The sequence below is a fragment of the Saccoglossus kowalevskii genome, chromosome 4, assembly GCF_978046115.1.
Source record: "Saccoglossus kowalevskii chromosome 4, keSacKowa6.1, whole genome shotgun sequence".
Classification (NCBI taxonomy): Eukaryota; Metazoa; Hemichordata; class Enteropneusta; family Harrimaniidae; genus Saccoglossus; species Saccoglossus kowalevskii.
Window position 1 is genome coordinate 11,889,086 of NC_140644.1, and position 23,393 is coordinate 11,912,478.

At 38.1% G+C, this 23,393-nt stretch overlaps 1 protein-coding gene across 1 annotated transcript in view; it reads left to right on the forward strand.

Annotated features, from left to right (window-relative positions):
• The window catches only part of LOC102808866 (WD repeat-containing protein 17-like), a 107,509-nt gene that overhangs the window by 12,630 nt on the left and 71,486 nt on the right, over positions 1-23,393 (forward strand). The window contains exon 2 of the mRNA XM_085497773.1: positions 2,910-3,102. Coding sequence (XP_085353899.1) covers positions 2,974-3,102 — 129 coding nt within the window. The 5' untranslated portion in view covers positions 2,910-2,973. The remainder of the gene's footprint in view (positions 1-2,909; positions 3,103-23,393) is intronic.

Genomic DNA, 23,393 nt, shown 5'->3' on the forward strand with positions numbered 1-23,393 from the left:
CACCCTGGTAGGGCAAAATACACTGTGAGCCATGGTATAAAGATCTGAGAAAATAAGATTATTGAAATCTCTGAATAAAAACAGATGATAACCAAATGAAGAAATATTGGATCAGGCCACCCTGGTAGGGCAAAATACACTGTGAGCCATGGTATAAAGATCTGAGAAAATAAGATTATTGAAATCTTTGAATAAAAACAGATGATAACCAAATGAAGAAATATTGGATCAGGCCACCCTGGTAGGGCAAAATACACTGTGAGCCATGGTATAAAGATCTGAGAAAATAAGATTATTGAAATCTCTGAATAAAAACAGATGATAACCAAATGAAGAAATATTGGATCAGGCCACCCTGGTAGGGCAAAATGTGAAAAAAAAAACATCTTTTGTTGTCAATCACTGGTAAAAATATATATTTTGTAGTCTTTTTTCCTAGTAATGTGGTACTTACAGTGTGGTATTTAACCGTTTAACAAATTTGTTGAATTAAAATATGTGTTTTATAAATATCATGAATTTTTGTTTCTTTTAATCTGAATTCATCATGAAGGGTAAACTCATTGATGCTTGCTTGCGTTTCTGCATTCACAAAGTGAATTAAATTCTTATGCAGGTTTCTTTTGAGATTACACTCAAGGATTTCTTATTCAATCCTTTCCATATGTAGTCTACAAAAGTATCGCTCCCTGGCTCACATATATATGTGGTATTATTCAATTTTTGACATTAGTAATGTTTTAAGGACCCCAGTGAAATGTTTACTGTGACTCCCTAGGAACCCAGTGAAATGTTCTCTGTGACTCTCTAGAACCCGAGTGAAATGTTCACTGAGACTCCCTAGAACCCTGGTGAAATATTCACTGAGACTCCCTGGAACCCCAGTACAATATCAACTGTGATTCCTTAGGACAACAGTGAAATGTTCACGAAGACTCCCTAGAAGCCCAGTGGAATATTCACTGCTACTCTCTATGACCCATTAAAATTTCATTGTGACTCCCTAGAACACCAGTGATATATTTGCTGTGACTCCCTAGAACACCAGTGATATATTTGCTGTGACTCCCTAGAACACTAGTGATATATTTGCTGTGACTCCTTTGGACTCTAGTGAAATATTCATGTCATAACAAAATTTTTGGCTTTTTTCCTGAGTCGCAAAATTCATGAAAATCTGTCTCTGATGAAATTTTAGTGGTTTAACCCTTTTTACCACCAGACTTTCACACCCAACATTGTCTGCAATTTTTGACTCCCATGTGCGAATTACCTAATTTGCATAATGATTAGTCAATTTTCGGTTTTTCCACTGATATCTCAAGTACTAATCATCACATTTCAATGAAACTTGGTACATAGATGTCATATGACACTGCACAGACCTGATACTTTTTATGGTAATATCAGTACATATAATTACCTAATTTGCATAATTAATTAATTTTCAGCTTTTGATATAAGTAGTGAGCATTACATTTCAATGAAACTTGGTACTTACATACTCAAGGACTATGCAGAGATTGATTGTTTCGGATAAATATTTGTGCATATTAATCACCTAATTTGCATAATTAGTTAATGTTCAGCTTTTCCACGTGTATCTCAAGTACTAATCATCGCATTTCAATGAAACTTGATACATAGATCCTTTAGGACTATGCAGAGACCTGATTAGTTTTAGGGTAAATAATTGTGCATATTAATTAATTTTTAGCTTTTCTACTGATATTTAAAGTACTAATCATCACATTTCAATGAATCTAGAATTATGCAGAGGCCCAATTAGTTTTCTGTAAATATGTGTGCATATTAATTACCTAATTTGCATAATTAATTTATTTCCAACTTTCACACTGATATCTCAGGTACTAATCATCACATATCAATGAATGTTTGTACATGGATGCTGTAGGACAATAGACAGACCTGGATAATTGTGGGTTAAAAACTGTACATATTAATTACCTAATTTGCATAATTAACCCATTTTAAGCTTTCACACTGATATCTAAAGTACTAATTATTCCATTTCAATGAAACTTAGTACATAGATGCTCTAGGACAATGTACAAACCTAATTAGTTTGGGGTAAAAATCTGTTCATATTAATTCCCTAATTAGCATAATAATTCATAATTTGTTGGTTCTAATCACATTTCAATTAAACTTGGTATATAGATTTTCTGTTACATTGCGCAGACCTCATTAGTTTTACACTCAAATCTGTTCATATTAATTTTCTGTTTTGCATAATTAGTTTTCAGCTAAGTAATTTCAAATTATATTTAATGTGTCTCCAATACTCTCAGCACATGGGAGTTCGTTCTAAGCTTTCTTTGATTTCCTATATTCTTCAATATTTCTGGAAGTGAACCCTAATTTTGAAGCCAACAGTCAAAATTTTAGCCAAATTTTCAGTTTTTACCCAATCGTCTGAATGAAATTGCAGACTATACACAGCACTATTTTGTGAATTTGTGATGAAAAGAGGGAACTGGTGATGAAAAGGTTATAATAATTTGATCAATTTGATCAGAATTGTGTCATTTCCCTGAAATATACAAATGGATGTAAATTTGTCACAAAATTATACATGTATGAGTAAATGGTAGTTTAGTGAAATTAATAACAATTGTCTATTCTTTTGGAAATCACATGCATTTGAATCTATTATCAATACATGTTTAATGCATTTTTTCTACAGTGTTCTTTTAACAATTTCTTTATGAGTATTATGTATTTTTTCAAATGAAATGAATATAATTTTTCTTTGACTACAGTTGTGATCAAAAGTTGTTGATTTTTGCACAAATATTAAATCCATTATGCTATTTTTTTGACAGGTGAAAAATGTGACTGAAAAAATTACACATTTTTTTCATCATTTTTTTTCTTCTCATTTTCAGATAATTGTTTCATGTTCTACGGCTGAACTGACATCCACATTAGAATTGTCGGCTGAATATAACCATGACAACTGGTGGAATGAAGCAAGTTGGATTACTTGCTGCTGGCTGTCAGCCGTGGAATAGTGATGTCTGTGCAGCCAGTGGAGAAAGGTTTGCATACTGTGCAACTCTTGCCATTTATATATACCAGGTGAGCCAACATCCCTGTGAATCAATGGAATAGTCCAGTTAGTTCTGTCTGCAAACCAATGAGTGGTTTGTGATTAAACTACTAGATTTATGAGAGATTAATTTTATGTACATGTGATAAACACAGTAACATTTCAAGAAATTCCTTTGTCAATTGTCTTAGCTGTGTCCATAGTTACGTAAAAATCCCACAAAAACTTAATTATTTGCCTGATCATACCATATATTAAATCTCGGACAACATCTAAATATTTTCACTCCTGGAAATCGCAATCTTTTGTGATAGTTGTAGACAATATTGTATTGTAATTGAATATCACATGACTGACGTCCATAGCGATATAGTGTTCATTTCCATAAGCAATGAATAATAGTCCTATTGATTCTAACAACAATGATTTGATTGTAATATTTATTTACCCTTGAGTTTGTTAGAATTAATAGTATCTATGTTTGTGATTATGTCCATTTCAAGGGTGATTAAATTTACTCTTGGGACCTTACTTTTAGCAGCTTTGTCAAGTTTGTGTCACTGTTTAGTGTTGTTTGTAACATTTTGAAATGATCTTATTTTTTAAATCATACAGACTTTCATTTAATTAATGACAAATACCTGTATATAAACAACAATATGTCAAGAATTAAAACACCGCATCTTGCAGTGTGTAGCGTGTATTGAAATTTTATGTTAAAAAACAATGTTTCCCCCCCCCCCCCGACTTGTTTTGTATGTTGCACTGGCCTATTGATAGAACATGATGCAATACAGCGACTGTAGTAACGGGTACAATAAATGTGGCACAACGAGTGTAGTGCTTTAAGAACCTGCAATTCGCAGTATCAGACAAGTACCTATGTTTATTTCAGTGAATTGCTAATATTGTACATGCCACTCAAATTGTGCTCATTCACCTTTGATCTGTCCTTGTTGAGAGGACTGTTATCGAATGTTGTGATTTGTTATTATTGGACGTTTTCTGTAGCTGTAGTTTAGGGAACGACCAACTACAAGGTACCAAACATGGTACAACTTTGTATTTTAAGCTGAATCTCAAGTACTGGCAACATCTTTTCAGAAAACTTTCATGTCTGAAAATGCAATTTATTGTTAATTGTTCTTGAATTACAATGATTATGTTTCTAGTACGTGTGATTACCAGTGTTGTATAAAAAAGATTTTTAGTCTTGTGCAGTGTGTGAAATATCTAGCATATGAGCTGTCCATATCCAATGTCTGCAACCCCAAATCTTTTCTACCCTCCTGGCACATTTCCAATGTTTATTTAAACATATCAAACATAAATAACATATTTGAACATATCAGTCAAACATAAATAAAATAGTTGAACATATCAGTCAAACATAAATAAAATAGTTGATTATATTAGTCAAACATAAATAAAATAGTTGAACATATTAGTCAAACATAAATAAAATAGTTGATTATATTAGTCAAACATAATAAAATAGTTGAACATATCAGTCAAACATAAATAAAATAGTTGATTATATTAGTCAAACATAATAAAATAGTTGAACATATCAGTCAAACATCAATAAAATAGTTGAACATATCAGTCAAACATAAATAAAATAGTTGAGCATATCAGTCAAACATAAAAAAATAGTTGAACATATCAGTCAAACATAAATAAAATAGCTGAACATATCAGTCAAACATAAATAAAATAGCTGAACATATCAGTCAAACATAAATAAATAGTTGAACATATCAGTCAAACATAAATAAAATAGTTGATTGTATTAGTCAAACATAAATAAAATAGTTGAACATATTAGTCAAACATAAATAAAATAGTTGATTATATTAGTCAAACATAAATAAATAGTTGAACATATTAGTCAAACATAAATAAATAGTTGAACATATCAGTCAAACATAAATAAAATAGCTGAACATATCAGTCAAACATAAATAAAATAGCTGAACATATCAGTCAAACATAAATAAATAGTTGAACATATCAGTCAAACATAAATAAAATAGTTGATTGTATTAGTCAAACATAAATAAAATAGTTGAACATATTAGTCAAACATAAATAAAATAGTTGATTATATTAGTCAAACATAATAAAATAGTTGAACATATCAGTCAAACATAAATAAAATAGTTGATTGTATTAGTCAAACATAAATAAAATAGTTGAACATATCAGTCAAACATCAATAAAATAGTTGAACATATCAGTCAAACATAAATAAAATAGTTGAGCATATCAGTCAAACATAAATAAATAGTTGAACATATCAGTCAAACATAAATAAAATAGTTGAACATATCAGTCAAACATAAATAACATATTTGAACATATCAGTCAAACATAAATAAAATAGTTGAACATATCAGTCAAACATAAATAAAATAGCTGAACATATCAGTCAAACATAAATAAAATAGTTGAACATATCAGTCAAACATAAATAAATAAATAGTTGAACATATCAGTCAAACATAAATAAAATAGTTGAACATATCAGTCAAACATAAATAAAATAGTTGATTGTATTAGTCAAACATAAATAAAATAGTTGAACATATTAGTCAAACATAAATAAAATAGTTGATTATATTAGTCAAACATAATAAAATAGTTGAACATATCAGTCAAACATAAATAAAATAGTTGATTATATTAGTCAAACATAAATAAAATAGTTGAACATATCAGTCAAACATCAATAAAATAGTTGAACATATCAGTCAAACATAAATAAAATAGTTGAGCATATCAGTCAAACATAAATAAATAGTTGAACATATCAGTCAAACATAAATAAAATAGTTGAACATATCAGTCAAACATAAATAAAATAGCTGAACATATCAGTCAAACATAAATAAATAGTTGAACATACCAGTCAAACATAAATAAAATAGTTGAAAGCTTTTCTTCCCCTTCACACAATAGTATATTCTAATACCGGTATGTAATGGTCATTATACAATGTAGTTCAAGTTTAAATTGGTAATAGCTGTAATTATCGATCTTTTTTCTCCACTTTTTATGTTTAATAAAAATATTATTGTGTCATTAGTGCCATCGTCAAAATGTTGACACTGAAGGAATAGCATTTATGCTACATTCTGTTATTGTACATTAAATCACTTGCAAGTAAAAAAAAGATGGGCCGGGCTGGGGGTGGGGTTAATAGAGCCAGGGTCTCCAGAGGGCGCCATTCATTGAAATCCAGTTTTGTCAAGCGAGTCTTGGGGATTACGATACAAGACAACTTACCAGGGCCCTGGATGTCAAATACGCCGCTATCTTGAGAGGCAAACCTTTCTCTGATGGCCTCTCATGAATGATTTTATACTATTTACTTCCCATAATAGTATGCCTTGTGCAACACAAATTTCTATGGTTCCCATCGTTTGACTGATATCAACAAAATGGCCACTACATAACCTTTGGATTTTGCGTCACATTTCATGTGTCGCTAACCTTGTGTATGGGTTACCTTGCCCAGTTGTGTCTAAAACAATATTTCGGTAAGATTTGGTTATCTATATGTGGTTATATTTAAACAAAAATGTTCAAAATCACAGCTATTGTCGCTATATGTACATTATCAGAACGTCAACTACTTGTCTATATGAGGTTTTGACGAATGAAGACAATATTAATTCGTATGAGATAACATGATTATAACATGATTTCTTTATCACAGCTGTGTACTTAATCAAATACAAGATGAGATAAGATCACCATAAACAAGCTTTCTGGCCGAGATCGCACTATGGCGTATGACAAAAAAGTCCTGGTATATAAGATATAAAAAATTCTTTCGTCTCTATCGAAATGAGTATCCCAGATTTTTTGTGAAGCCATAAAAGTGCAAAATGTAGTTAACGCGAACCCTGTTTTCATTTCACGAACATGCAACTATATAAGAGAAGTACTTCTAATAGTTCTCGAGTACTCCTCTGCAGAAATTGTTGTCTTGCTTAATTTCTATAAATAACACAATAGTCCATGATTGATGTATTCCCTTTAGGCTAATGATAAATACTACTCCCATATTGATAGAAAAATCTTATCATCTTCTATAATCTTGAGCGTTGGTTTTCTAGAATTTCAGACAGATGTTGGAGTAGGATATTGCTTGGATGGTGTGTCACCATTTTTCGATCATTACAAGATCCTGTGCTATGCGTTAAATCGAACATAAAAACAAACAAACAAACAAACAAACACAGATCATAGCATCATACTGATTTCAAAATGTCATGTGGGATTTTGCAAATGCCATTTTTCGATCATTGCAAGATCCTGTGCTATGCGTTAAATCGAACATAAAAACAAACAAACAAACAAACACAGGTCATAGCATCATACTGACTTCAAAATGTCATGTGGGATTTTGCAAATGCCATTTTTCGATCATTACAAGATCCTGTGCTATGCGTTAAATCGAACATAAAAACAAACAAACAAACAAACAAACACAGATCATAGCATCATACTGATTTCAAAATGTCATGTGGGATTTTGCAAATGCCATTTTTCGATCATTACAAGATCCTGTGCTATGCGTGAAATCAAACATAAAAAACAAACAAACAAACACAGATCATAGCATCATACTGATTTCAAAATGTCATGTTGGATTTTGCAAATGCCATTTTTCGATCATTGCAAGATCCTGTGCTATGCGTTAAATCGAACATAAAAAACAAACGAACAAACAAACACAGATCATAGCATCATACTGACTTCAAAATGTCATGTTGGATTTTGCAAATGCCATTTTTTGATCATTACAAGATCCTGTGATATGCGTTAAATCGAACATAAAAACAAACAAACAAACAAACACAGGTCATAGCATCATACTGACTTCAAAATGTCATGTGGGATTTTGCAAATGCCATTTTTCGATCATTGCAAGATCCTGTGATATGCATGAAATCGAGCATAAAAACAGGACAAACACAGGTCATAGCATCATAATGACTTCAAAATGTCTTGTAGGATTTTGCAAATGCCATTTTTCGATCATTACAAGATCCTGTGCTATGCGTGAAATCGAGCATAAAAACAGGACAAACACAGGTCATAGCGTCATACTTACTTCAAAATGTTTTGTGGGATTTTGCAAATGCGAATTCACTTTTTGGTATTCCAACGTTTAATACTGTGCAATACAAGTGTGAAACGGATCAATTTTGATGAAATAAGGGTACCTCAGCACCATATTTCTTCCTGAAAGATCAGTATTTGGACATAATACTGTAAAATAGAGAATTCAAAATCAAATCAATTGATGTATGTGGTATGTACCGGTACGTTCATTCTGCGGATGTCACATATTATGCGAGAACTCACAATGAACAGAAAATCACGGATTGCAGTGTGATATTATTTTCTCATGTGTGATTTCAACAATGATTTCATTTATGAGAATTTTGCATCATATGAGTGTTTTTGTTCCAATAACTTTATTGTGCAAGTGAGAATAAAGACTATGCTGTGCAATTTACCATATAGAGGTTCATTTACTGCTGACATATTCCAATCTGCTTTGATGATTTGACATCTCTCGTAAATTTACTGATGTTTTTTTTATAATTTTGAATCAAAATACCTAATAACATTAGATTAGTTTTGTCATTTTTGAAGTCATATTTTTAAACCTTAACAGCTAAAAGGAAACATTTTCACACCATTTCTGATATTATAGTAATACTCAAAGTTTCTGTTATATTCAAGAAACATATATGGAATGAAATTTTATGAATAGTGGGTTTTAGAAAATGGTTTAAGTTGAATTCTTTACCACAGTATAAATATTATTAATTTAATACTTCATCGAATGAAATCTGTGAATTATGTAACAGTTTTTGCGTTTTTACATATTCATTACATTTCATTATGAATATATTTATATATGTGAAATACATTAAGGGTGGTCGTGGCTTACTAATAAAAAATTGAGAAATTAAAATGCTCTACACATTTTCGATGTTTTGTTGAGTTTTCATCAAATAAAAAAAAAAATAAAAACTCCCCAAATTTATGTATGGCAGCCTGTTGAATTGACAGGCAATGTGTTTGGGTTCTTTGTTTATTGATCATTTTGTCGAATATAATGCAAACTTTTTTACTTTTTGCATGCATTTCCACAATGATTTTGGGATCTCTTTGAAGTGCTTTATCCTACTACTTCTACACAAACTTGATGTTCATAATTTTAAAAACTATTTTTTTGGAAAAAAAAAAAACAATCATGAAAAATAATTTAGCAAATTTGTTGGAAATTCTTGTGTCAAAGTGTCCTAGCCATGCATGGCCTTTCATAAAATACCTCATTTTAATAGTTGAAAAAATTTACCTAAAAGACATATTTTTGTGTATGCTTTTTTTGCTAATTGCTAAACTAGCTAACAATTTGTAAATAATTAATCCAATTTGAATGTTGATAGATTTTGTCACTCATCAGCTAAATATTTTTCTACTATTTTAAATTCTGCTTTCTAAAACCCGAGTTGTGAAGTAAGTAACATTCAATTTCTGCTCTGACACTGTGTCAACAAGAGCAAAAATTTGTCTGGTGTGCATCGCAAACTTTGAATACAAAATCCTGCACATGATTCAGAGATGTAATGATGCCTGAAAACGCTGAAGTTTCAGTAACTTGATCATGATATCTTGTGAATGCAAAATACTTATATTTCAAGGCCTTCGAATAAAGTTGCATTCTATTTTCGATGATCTATAGAAATCCTCTCGCTGGCACCTCTCTCTTCCTGATAAAGGCTTTGTATTTTGTAAAGTTAAGGAAAAATCGTATCCAACAGAATCCTGAAATCAAATTTAGAATAATCCTCTAAAATAAAGAAACCTTGAGTGATCACAGTGATGTAAATTATGTTCACCTTGGGATTAGACACCATGATCTTCAGTGCAGATCGTCACTGACTACCTTCAGTGCTCCAGTATGTTTTGTTGCCAGTGAGAGGTATTCTACGTATAATACAAAGTGGGAGTACCGTACTACCTAAAATGTACTATTTATAGTCTTTTTAGCCATTAACAATATTACACATTTACAATACTGTTTACAAAATTTGTAAACACAGATCATAATTTATTTTGACCTGACAAATTTTCACTCAAAACATGAATCAAACTTTCATGAAAACATTGATTGCTTTCCATGGTATAAAGTTCTTCTTATAGTTTTTTTAATTTCTTTCTGTAAGACCCTTTTTATCCTTTCCTAAGGATTTTATGCGTCTAATAAAATATCTACGTCTCACGATTTCAGTTGGTTACATATGGTAACAAAATTGTTATATGATGGGTACTCACAAATTTACAGGAAATTCTAATAAATATTTTTTATGATAGAAAGTTTTAACATGAATTCGATTAGAAATTGCTTCAAACATGGATTTATTTTTTCTCCCCAAAAAAGTTTCACACTGTTTTGTAAGACCCAAAATGTTAATGATTTGAGTCTTGTAATTATGTAACATTTTTGGAGTTTTTGATTGTGGTAATTTTTTCCTCCTGTTTATTAGACCGAGAACCTGCAAATGACGTTAAATAGGAAGTGAATTTGACAGTGATCCAAATTCATCATACACGTAATGATGGCATTCTTAATTATCTGCGTCAGATCTTGATTGACTCTGCCACTTAGCAACTAAGTTATTTTTTTACCTGGACAACTTTAAAACCTCTCATGCATTACTGTTTTAAAATTCTGCGTTGAGTGTGTGCTAAACACTACTAACCTCGGAAGTATGTAACGCCTGATATTTGAAGTTCACTCATATGCAGCTGCAACACGAGTTGATGCATCGTGTAAACTCAGAAGGGAGGGACTTTAATGCCTGTATAAGATATAAATCAAGTGTCTGGCATACATCGCAGACCAATCTTAATAGGAAGTGCTTTGCATTGTAAGTTATTGTGTGAAAAGGTCATTGTTCAGAAAAAAAAAAAATATGTGTGCGATTCAGTGACTTTATCAAATCAGAAAATAATTTGCGGAAATTATTCATTTTATTAGAAAGTTGCTTTTGTACCTGGATATCTTGCAGCTTCCCAGCATAACTGCTGCATTTTGAAATGAAACATACATTGCATCATACGTCAAGGACCTCCTTGGCAACATTATGTGTCAATACAATAGATTTCCCTGTGGCAGACCTTGTCGGTGAAGATTGTGCTCAGATGTCTCACATTAAATTATAGCGATTTTTTTTCTCTTTTCCAAATTCAGATATCTCCCCTCCCAAATACACTACCATGCTACACACAAAGCACATTCACATTCAGAATTCACATACAATAGGATTATTTTGGGCTCCTGGCTGTTAAACAAATTCACAAATAACAATTTATTTCAAAACATATACTCATGGAGGTGTTTTATTGTGTAATTGTGAACAGTGGGAAGCAACCTGTTTTGTATGCTAACAGTATAAAGCAGGTAATTACTCAGATGTGTAACCCATAATCCAGCATGTCGGGTAACCATGGCGACCATTATGGATAACCATGTGCTAATCGCTTCATGCTCACTTGCGAGTAACAGTGAAGCCTTGAACATCTGCCCTGCATATGCTGCCAGAGTAATGAATTAAATTCTACGCAATTTGTTATCATCATCTTTTTAAAAAACATTTCATAACGGAAAAACATAATTTCTTGAAATAAGAATTTATGGTCGCTGCACCTGAAAATTATGACGTTTGTAAGTTATATTGATTTTCTTCACTACAATAATTCTCATCATTCATTGCTATCAAAATTTAGCTTTCTTCTGTTTGTTAAATAAAACTAAATATTCACTCAGATACCAAGGCAACATGAGTAAAATAGATACAAATTGGCCACATAGCCACTCACAACGGATACACTGCACATAGTCACTCACAACAGGTACACTGCACATGGCCACTCACAACAGGTACACTGCACATAGCCACTCACAACAGGTACACTGCACATAGTCACTCACAACAGGTACACTGCACATAGCCACTCACAACAGGTACACTGCACATGACCACTCACAACACGTACACTGCACATGACCACTCACAACAGATACACTGCACATAGCCACTCACAACAGGTACACTGCACATAGTCACTCACAACAGGTACACTGCACATGACCACTCACAACAGGTACACTGCACATGGCCACTCACAACAGGTACACTGCACATGGTCACTCACAACAGGTACACTGCACATGACCACTCACAACACGTACACTGCACATGACCACTCACAACACGTACACTGCACATGACCACTCACAACAGGTACACTGCACATAGCCACTCACAACAGGTACACTGCACATGACCACTCACAACACGTACACTGCACATGACCACTCACAACAGGTACACTGCACATAGCCACTCACAACAGGTACACTGCACATGACCACTCACAACAGGTACACTGCACATAGCCACTCACAACAGGTACACTGCACATAGTCACTCACAACAGGTACACTGCACATGACCACTCACAACAGGTACACTGCACATGACCACTCACAACACGTACACTGCACATGACCACTCACAACAGGTACACTGCACATAGCCACTCACAACAGGTACACTGCACATAGTCACTCACAACAGGTACACTGCACATGACCACTCACAACAGGTACACTGCACATGGCCACTCACAACAGGTACACTGCACATGGTCACTCACAACAGGTACACTGCACATGACCACTCACAACACGTACACTGCACATGACCACTCACAACACGTACACTGCACATGACCACTCACAACAGGTACACTGCACATAGCCACTCACAACAGGTACACTGCACATGACCACTCACAACACGTACACTGCACATGACCACTCACAACAGGTACACTGCACATAGCCACTCACAACAGGTACACTGCACATGACCACTCACAACAGGTACACTGCACATAGCCACTCACAACAGGTACACTGCACATAGTCACTCACAACAGGTACACTGCACATGACCACTCACAACACGTACACTGCACATGACCACTCACAACAGGTACACTGCACATAGCCACTCACAACAGGTACACTGCACATGACCACTCACAACACGTACACTGCACATGACCACTCACAACAGGTACACTGCACATAGCCACTCACAACAGGTACACTGCACATGGCCACTCACAACAGGTACACTGCACATAGCCACTCACAACAGGTACACTGCACATGGCCACTCACAACAGGTACACTGCACATAGCCACTCACAACAGGTACACTGCACATAGCCACTCACAACAGGTACACTGCACATAGCCACTCACAACAGGTACACTGCACATAGTCACTCACAACAGGTACACTGCACATGGCCACTCACAACAGGTACACTGCACATGGCCACTCACAACAGGTACACTGCACATGGCCACTCACAACAGGTACACTGCACATGGCCACTCACAACAGGTACACTGCACATGGCCACTCACAACAGGTACACTGCACATAGCCACTCACAACAGGTACACTGCACATGGCCACTCACAACAGGTACACTGCACATGACCACTCACAACAGGTACACTGCACATAGCCACTCACAACAGGTACACTGCACATGGCCACTCACAACAGGTACACTGCACATAGCCACTCACAACAGGTACACTGCACATGGCCACTCACAACAGGTACACTGCACATGGCCACTCACAACAGGTACACTGCACATGGCCACTCACAACAGGTACACTGCACATAGTCACTCACAACAGGTACACTGCACATGACCACTCACAACAGGTACACTGCACATGGCCACTCACAACAGGTACACTGCACATGGTCACTCACAACAGGTACACTGCACATGACCACTCACAACACGTACACTGCACATGACCACTCACAACAGGTACACTGCACATAGCCACTCACAACAGGTACACTGCACATGACCACTCACAACACGTACACTGCACATGACCACTCACAACAGGTACACTGCACATAGCCACTCACAACAGGTACACTGCACATGACCACTCACAACAGGTACACTGCACATAGCCACTCACAACAGGTACACTGCACATAGCCACTCACAACAGGTACACTGCACATAGTCACTCACAACAGGTACACTGCACATGACCACTCACAACAGGTACACTGCACATGGCCACTCACAACAGGTACACTGCACATGGTCACTCACAACAGGTACATTGCACATGACCACTCACAACACGTACACTGCACATGACCACTCACAACACGTACACTGCACATGACCACTCACAACAGGTACACTGCACATAGCCACTCACAACAGGTACACTGCACATGACCACTCACAACACGTACACTGCACATGACCACTCACAACAGGTACACTGCACATAGCCACTCACAACAGGTACACTGCACATGACCACTCACAACAGGTACACTGCACATAGCCACTCACAACAGGTACACTGCACATAGTCACTCACAACAGGTACACTGCACATGACCACTCACAACACGTACACTGCACATGACCACTCACAACAGGTACACTGCACATAGCCACTCACAACAGGTACACTGCACATGACCACTCACAACACGTACACTGCACATGACCACTCACAACAGGTACACTGCACATAGCCACTCACAACAGGTACACTGCACATGGCCACTCACAACAGGTACACTGCACATAGCCACTCACAACAGGTACACTGCACATGGCCACTCACAACAGGTACACTGCACATAGCCACTCACAACAGGTACACTGCACATAGCCACTCACAACAGGTACACTGCACATAGCCACTCACAACAGGTACACTGCACATAGTCACTCACAACAGGTACACTGCACATGGCCACTCACAACAGGTACACTGCACATGGCCACTCACAACAGGTACACTGCACATGGCCACTCACAACAGGTACACTGCACATGGCCACTCACAACAGGTACACTGCACATGGCCACTCACAACAGGTACACTGCACATAGCCACTCACAACAGGTACACTGCACATGGCCACTCACAACAGGTACACTGCACATGACCACTCACAACAGGTACACTGCACATAGCCACTCACAACAGGTACACTGCACATGGCCACTCACAACAGGTACACTGCACATAGCCACTCACAACAGGTACACTGCACATGGCCACTCACAACAGGTACACTGCACATGGCCACTCACAACAGGTACACTGCACATGGCCACTCACAACAGGTACACTGCACATAGCCACTCACAACAGGTACACTGCACATGGCCACTCACAACAGGTACACTGCACATGGCCACTCACAACAGGTACACTGCACATGGCCACTCACAACAGGTACACTGCACATGGCCACTCACAACAGGTACACTGCACATAGCCACTCACAACAGGTACACTGCACATGGTCACTCACAACAGGTACACTGCACATGGCCACTCACAACAGGTACACTGCACATGGTCACTCACAACAGGTACACTGCACATGGCCACTCACAACAGGTACACTGCACATGGCCACTCACAACAGGTACACTGCACATGGCCACTCACAACAGGTACACTGCACATGGCCACTCACAACAGGTACACTGCACATAGCCACTCACAACAGGTACACTGCACATAGCAACTCACAACAGGTACACTGCACAAGGCCACTCACAACAGGTACCCTGCACATGGTCACTCACAACAGGTACACTGCACATGGCCACTCACAACAGGTACACTGCACATGGCCACTCACAACAGGCACACTGCACATGGTCACTCACAACAGGTACACTGCACATGGCCACTCACAACAGGTACACTGCACATGGCCACTCACAACAGGTACACTGCACATAGCCACTCACAACAGGTACACTGCACATGGCCACTCACAACAGGTACACTGCACATGGTCACTCACAACAGGTACACTGCACATGGCCACTCACAACAGGTACACTGCACATGGTCACTCACAACAGGTACACTACACATGGCCACTCACAACAGGTACACTGCACATGGCCACTCACAACAGGTACACTGCACATGGCCACTCACAACAGGTACACTGCACATGGCCACTCACAACAGGTACACTGCACATGGCCACTCACGACAGGTACACTGTACATGGTCACTCACGACAGGTACACTGTACATGGTCACTCACAACAGGTACACTGCACATGGCCACTCACAACAGGTACACTGCACATGGCCACTCACAACAGGTACACTGCACATGGCCACTCACAACAGGTACACTGCACATGGCCACTCACAACAGGTACACTGCACATGGCCACTCACAACAGGTACACTGCACATGGTCACTCACAACAGGTACACTGCACATGGCCACTCACAACAGGTACACTGTACATGGTCACTCACAACAGGTACACTGCACATGGCCACTCACAACAGGTACACTGCACATAGCCACTCACAACAGGTACACTGCACATGGTCACTCACAACAGGTACACTGCACATAGCCACTCACAACAGGTACACTGCACATAGCCACTCACAACGGGTACACTGCACATGGCCACTCACAACAGGTACACTGCACATAGCCACTCACAACAGGTACAATGCACATGGCCACTCACAACAGGTACACTGCACATAGCCACTCACAACAGGTACACTGCACATGGCCACTAACAACAGGTACACTGCACATAGCCACTCACAACAGGTACACTGCACACAGTACATGACCACACATGTACTTAAGTGCCAACATTTTTCCACACACCTTGTGTATTAAAACAAGTTTACTAGTATACATCTAAGGTGACTATGTTTGTAAAAATAACATTTCTTAGAGGAATATCGGCACAGATTTTATTAGTAATTGGTAGGCACATGTTTCTTTATGCTATTTTACAAATTGTTGTCAATATTCTGAAACAAACTTTCAGTGTATCATCAGACATTGACTTTATACAATTTTTTTTTTCTCCATGTGCTTTTGTACAAAGCTTCTGTTTTCTTCGCTTCAGCTTCTCATTCTCACAGTGGTTTTAGTAATGCATACGCATATATTAATGGATTCTTCTAGCAGAGCAGTCAAATCATCTGTGAACCAATCTCATGTCTCTAACTATAGGTGCCTGATTTCATGAAAATTTGTCAGTATTATGGTTGAGTTGGGTGACTTACATGTGTAGACTAGTCACAAATTGGATGCGCTCTAACATTTTTGTTATGAATATGGATGAAGTTGATTGTTATCTAAGATATGATGCAAACATGTGTGACTAAATGGCTATATCAGGTAGCAATTTGATGCAAGTCCCTAGCAATGCCAGTTGAGGTTAATCAGGCGTCTGCGGCATCCATAAAAGGTTTCTGACAACATCTTGTGATAATCTGTTACTCAGTGCTGATGGTACATTATAATATGTGTTGTCACAGAAACCACATTTGGCACTACATAGTACATGACAGGGCTCAGTGTGACCATCTTCCTATTATAATGGCATTATTGCAATTTATGTGCAAATTCGGTGGTAACCTGGCCTTGTCCCAACGCATGCACCCGTGAGAGCTTAACCAATGTGTCACATTTGTTAGTGAATGAATCTTGTCCAATGCATGCACCCGTGAGAGCTTAACCAATGTGTCACATTTGTTAGTGAATGAATCTTGTTTGCAAGTGGATCTTGGCTCCTTATCACTCAGTCTTTGGCACAAAGTATAAGGATGGATATTCTTATTGTTCAACCTGAGATAGGATTATTATATAATTCCAATGCAACAACTTCAAGATCTACATGTATGTTACCAGTGATCAGTAGTCATTACAATGGTGATATTTTCTGCACTTAGAATGAGCACCAGACCTGATCTGTATGTCCTTCTGATGGAACTCTGTTCTTTCAAATGATGATCAGAGTGCACACTACTTATAATAGTAAGCAGACATATTAAGTAATTTAGTGACCAGAGGGTAATGTCTTGAATACATTGCAGTGCATTATACGTTCATCTATCCTAGAGTTGGCACACAATGATTACTGTTTTGGAATTAGTTCTTGTATAGTAGCACATAATAAAAGACTTAAAATTCTGATGAATATCAATCAGATCATTTGCATTTAAATTGGGTATGTACATATTGATACCAAAAAAAAGAACTTTTTACCTTGCCCATCATAGATGAAGAAAAAGGTAAAGCTACCACACTTCAATTTTGTGTACATGTGCATGCACAGTGACTGGTTGGCTGGAACTGATCATTTGCATCTCAAGATAAAACAGCATTGTTCGTTGATGTTGATGTAAAATGTACATGTTTTAATAAAAGCAGATTGTGAGGTTCCGCTGATTGCGCGGCAACAGACATTTGTTATTCAACATTTACATGTTCGTTTGCAGAAATAGAAACATACAATGTCACAGTGTGATGGTGTTTATGAAGAGAAAATGACTCTCGTTGTTGACTCTAGTGTAAAATATTCACAATAACTCTAACAATATTTATCTGATCATCTTCAAACATCAAAATCTTTTCAATCATAAATATAAACAAACTCTATTTTGTGTTAGTAGCTTATATAATTTTTAATATATATATGTTTAGCTAAAATGAAACTGTTTTTAGACATAAAAAAGTGCAGATAATAACATGTGCATGGCTGATCACAAGAAGAAGTTATCGCTCTTCAAGTTGTTTATTAGATAATCTGAACCCGAACATGATGTTTTTATTTTAATTCATTAATTTTTCCTTCAAAATTGTGGTCTGTATTTTTTTCACAATAAAAATTTTACTTAATAGATACATTTTGTACTATGTATTCTTGTCTGAAATATTAAAGGTACAATATGTTCTTATACAAGTAGTAATATGTACGCAGCATTCATTTAAATCAGATAATAACCAATGTAATAAACACATAACAAAATATTACAAGTCCACAAGCAAGACTTATGGTTTAGTCTAAGTTGTATCCAGACAAGCTTCAACCAATTCTCCTTCTAACTTCACACATCTTTGATACCTTATCTGATGCATATGCAAACATAGTGATTGCCTGCTGGCAACTATTTTCATCTAAAAAACGACTCCAAAATTAGTTATTTTGCCAAGTTCTGAACCAGATCTCAGGCATGTGTTGTTGTTGTTGTTTCTAACATGGTGGGAAGGACTATCAAACCATTATGGGTAGTTCATGCACCCCACTTGTGAATTTGATTGAAGACGACTGGCTGACTGGTGGCCATTTTGTATTAGGCAAATTCTATTTCAGACATATATCTGGCATATGTTTTGAGGAATTCATTTCAAACTTTATACATGGACAGATCATCATGGCATACATATGCGCATACAATAATTTTGTCATTGAATCAATTTGTTGTCACAAAACTTATATGGTAAATGTTGTTGCAAATTTTGAATTAATTGCTGTTATTTTTCCATGCAATGTGAATTCTCTCATGCAAGCCACATCCTGCCTGCACAGTTGATGTTAAAATTCAAATTAAGCCCAAACATACTCAAGGCAAAGCATTTATATGTATATTGTAAAAGCACTGATAATTGTTTCGTATATTTATAAATTAATCACTTTATAGCAAACAACTTGCTTATGGTCTTTAACATCAAATACACAACAGGGACTGTGCATTGCAAAATAATCTTTTAATAGCTTGAGTTAGAATGGGTGATGCTGTAATAGTTACACCATGTTTTTCTGTAGACAGTTGTTGAGTATAGTGTACCACAGTGAATTGTTTTGATACAAAGGACTGTTCACATTTTGGCGGATATTAAATTAAGTGTGAATGCAGTTGCGGAAGGCACTAACATCATAGGATTTATACAATCTCCATGGAAACGAATCACCAGGGGCACAATTTTCAATCAATGTTTTGTAGAATTTTTCAATGATATGCATGGTGTCTGTGACTTGCCAAACAATGCACTAAACTACTAGATTTTCATTTAATATTGTGTCCAAAATGTTGTTCACATTATTAGGGATGGGGGTGGGTGTGTGTGGAGGCTCTATCGGTGTGAATAATTCAGCCAGCCATAGTAGCGCAGGGAATATAAATAATGAAAAATCAATTAATAAAAAGGGAGGGAGTGGTGAAATCATGGCAAAATGCTTGAACAAATTTTTAGCAGTTGACTACTGACGGTGAGCCACTATTGGCGACTGACTGTGAGCCACTATTGGCGACTGACTGTGAGCCACTATTGGTGACTGACTGTGAGCCACGATTGGTGACTGACTGTGAACCACTATTGGTGACTGTCTGTGAGCCACTATTGGTGACTGACTGTGAGCCACTATTGGTGACTGACTGTGAGCCACTATTGGTGACTGACTGTGAGCCACTATTGGTGACTGACTGTGAGCCACTATTGGTGACTGACTGTGAGCCACTATTGGCGACTGACTGTGAGCCACTATTGGCGACTGACTGTGAGCCACTATTGGTGACTGACTGTGAGCCACTATTGGTGACTGTCTATGAGCCACTATTGGTGACTGACTGTGAGCCACTATTAGTGACTGACTGTGAGCCACTATTGGTGACTGACTGTGAACCACTATTGGTGACTGACTGTGAGCCACTATTGGTGACTGACTGTGAGCCACTATTGGTGACTGACTGTGAGCCACTATTGGCGACTAACTGTGAGCCACTATTGGCGACTGACTGTGAACCACTATTGGTGACTAACTGTGAGCCACTATTGGCGACTGACTGTGAGCCACTATTGGTGACTGACTGTGAGCCACTATTGGTGACTGACTGTGAGCCACTATTGGTGACTGACTGTGAGCCACTATTGGCGACTGACTGTGAGCCACTATTGGTGACTGTCTATGAGCCACTATTGGTGACTGACTGTGAGCCACTATTGGTGACTGACTGTGAGCCACTATTGGTGACTGACTGTGAACCACTATTGGTGACTGACTGTGAGCCACTATTTGTGACTGACTGTGAGCCACTATTGGTGACTGTGAGCCACTATTGGTGACTGACTGTGAGCCACTATTGGTGACTGACTGTGAGCCACTATTGGTGACTGACTGTGAGCCACTATTGGTGACTGGCTGTGAGCCACTATTGGCGACTAACTGTGAGCCACTATTGGCGACTGACTGTGAACCACTATTGGTGACTAACTGTGAGCCACTATTGGCGACTGACTGTGAGCCACTATTGGTGACTGACTGTGAGCCACTATTGGTGACTGACTGTGAGCCACTATTGGTGACTGACTGTGAGCCACTATTGGTGACTGACTGTGAGCCACTATTGGCGACTGACTGTGAGCCACTATTGGCGACTGACTGTGAGCCACTATTGGTGACTGACTGTGAGCCACTATTGGTGACTGACTGTGAGCCACTATTGGTGACTGACTGTGAGCCACTATTGGTGACTGACTGTGAGCCACTATTGGCGACTGACTGTGAGCCACTATTGGTGACTGACTGTGAGCCACTATTGGCGACTGACTGTGAGCCACTATTGGCGACTGACTGTGAGCCACTATTGGCGACTGACTGTGAGCCACTATTGGTGAATGACTGTGAGCCACTATTGGCGACTAACTGTGAGCCACTATTGGTGACTGACTGTGAGCCACTATTGGCGACTGACTGTGAGCCACTATTGGCGACTGACTGTGAGCCACTATTGGCGACTAACTGTGAGCCACTATTGGCGACTGACTGTGAACCACTATTGGTGACTGACTGTGAACCACTATTGGTGACTGACTGTGAGCCACTATTGGTGACTGTCTGTGAGCCACTATTGGTGACTGACTGTGAGCCACTATTGGTGACTGACTGTGAGCCACTATTGGTGACTGTCTGTGAGCCACTATTGGTGACTGACTGTGAGCCACTATTGGCGACTAACTGTGAGCCACTATTGGTGACTGACTGTGAGCCACTATTGGTGACTGACTGTGAGCCACTATTGGTGACTGACTGTGAGCCACTATTGGTGACTGACTGTGAGCCACTATTGGTGACTGACTGTGAGCCACTATTGGTGACTGACTGTGAGCCACTATTGGTGACTGACTGTGAGCCACTATTGGCCATTGCATGACTGGCCCACTATTGGTGACTGACTGTGAGCCACTATTGGCGACTAACTGTGAGCCACTATTGATGACTGACTGTGAGCCACTATTGGTGACTGACTGTGAGACACTATTGGTGACTGACTGTGAGCCACTATTGGTGACTGACTGTGAGCCATTATTGGTGACTGACTGTGAGCCACTATTGGCCATTGCATGACTGGCCCACTATTGGTGACTGACTGTGAGCTACTATTGGTGACTGACTGTGAGCCACTATTGGCGACTGACTGTGAGCCACTATTGGTGACTGACTGTGAGCCACTATTGGTGACTGACTGTGAGCCACTATTGGTGACTGACTGTGAGCCACTATTGGTGACTGACTGTGAGCCACTATTGGTGACTGACTGTGAGCCACTATTGGCCATTGCATGACTGGCCCACTATTGGTGACTGACTGTGAGCCACTATTGGTGACTGACTGTGAGCCACTATTGGCGACTGACTGTGAGCCACTATTGGTGACTGACTGTGAGCCACTATTGGTGACTGACTGTGAGCCACTATTGGTGACTGACTGTGAGCCACTATTGGTGACTGACTGTGAGTCACTATTGGCGACTGACTGTGAGCCACTATTGATGACTGACTGTGAGCCACTATTGGTGACTGACTGTGAGCCACTATTGGTGACTGACTGTGAGCCACTATTGGTGACTGACTGTGAGCCACTATTGGTGACTGACTGTGAGCCACTATTGGTGACTGACTGTGAGCCACTATTGGCGACTGACTGTGAGCCACTATTGGTGACTGACTGTGAGTCACTATAAGCGACAGACTGAATAAACCTGACAGTGGTTTTTCTACTAAGTGCCTCTCAAGTCTCCATTCAACTGGAAGGTTTTAATCAACTCTTTCCTATATCATGTTTCTTCAAATAATTATTAGTAGCGTAAACTCCACTCATTTGTTGATAAATGTAGAGTGTAATTTATGGCTCAGCAATGTTCATCAAAGTCAATTAAAATTATTCTGTTCACTAAATTCCTTCACTTTGCATTCACAATATTTACCTTCAGGGGAAATAAAAGTGCATTGGTTTATAATGCGCTCAGTAGTCTTGCCAAAAGAATGACATTTTTAATTACACA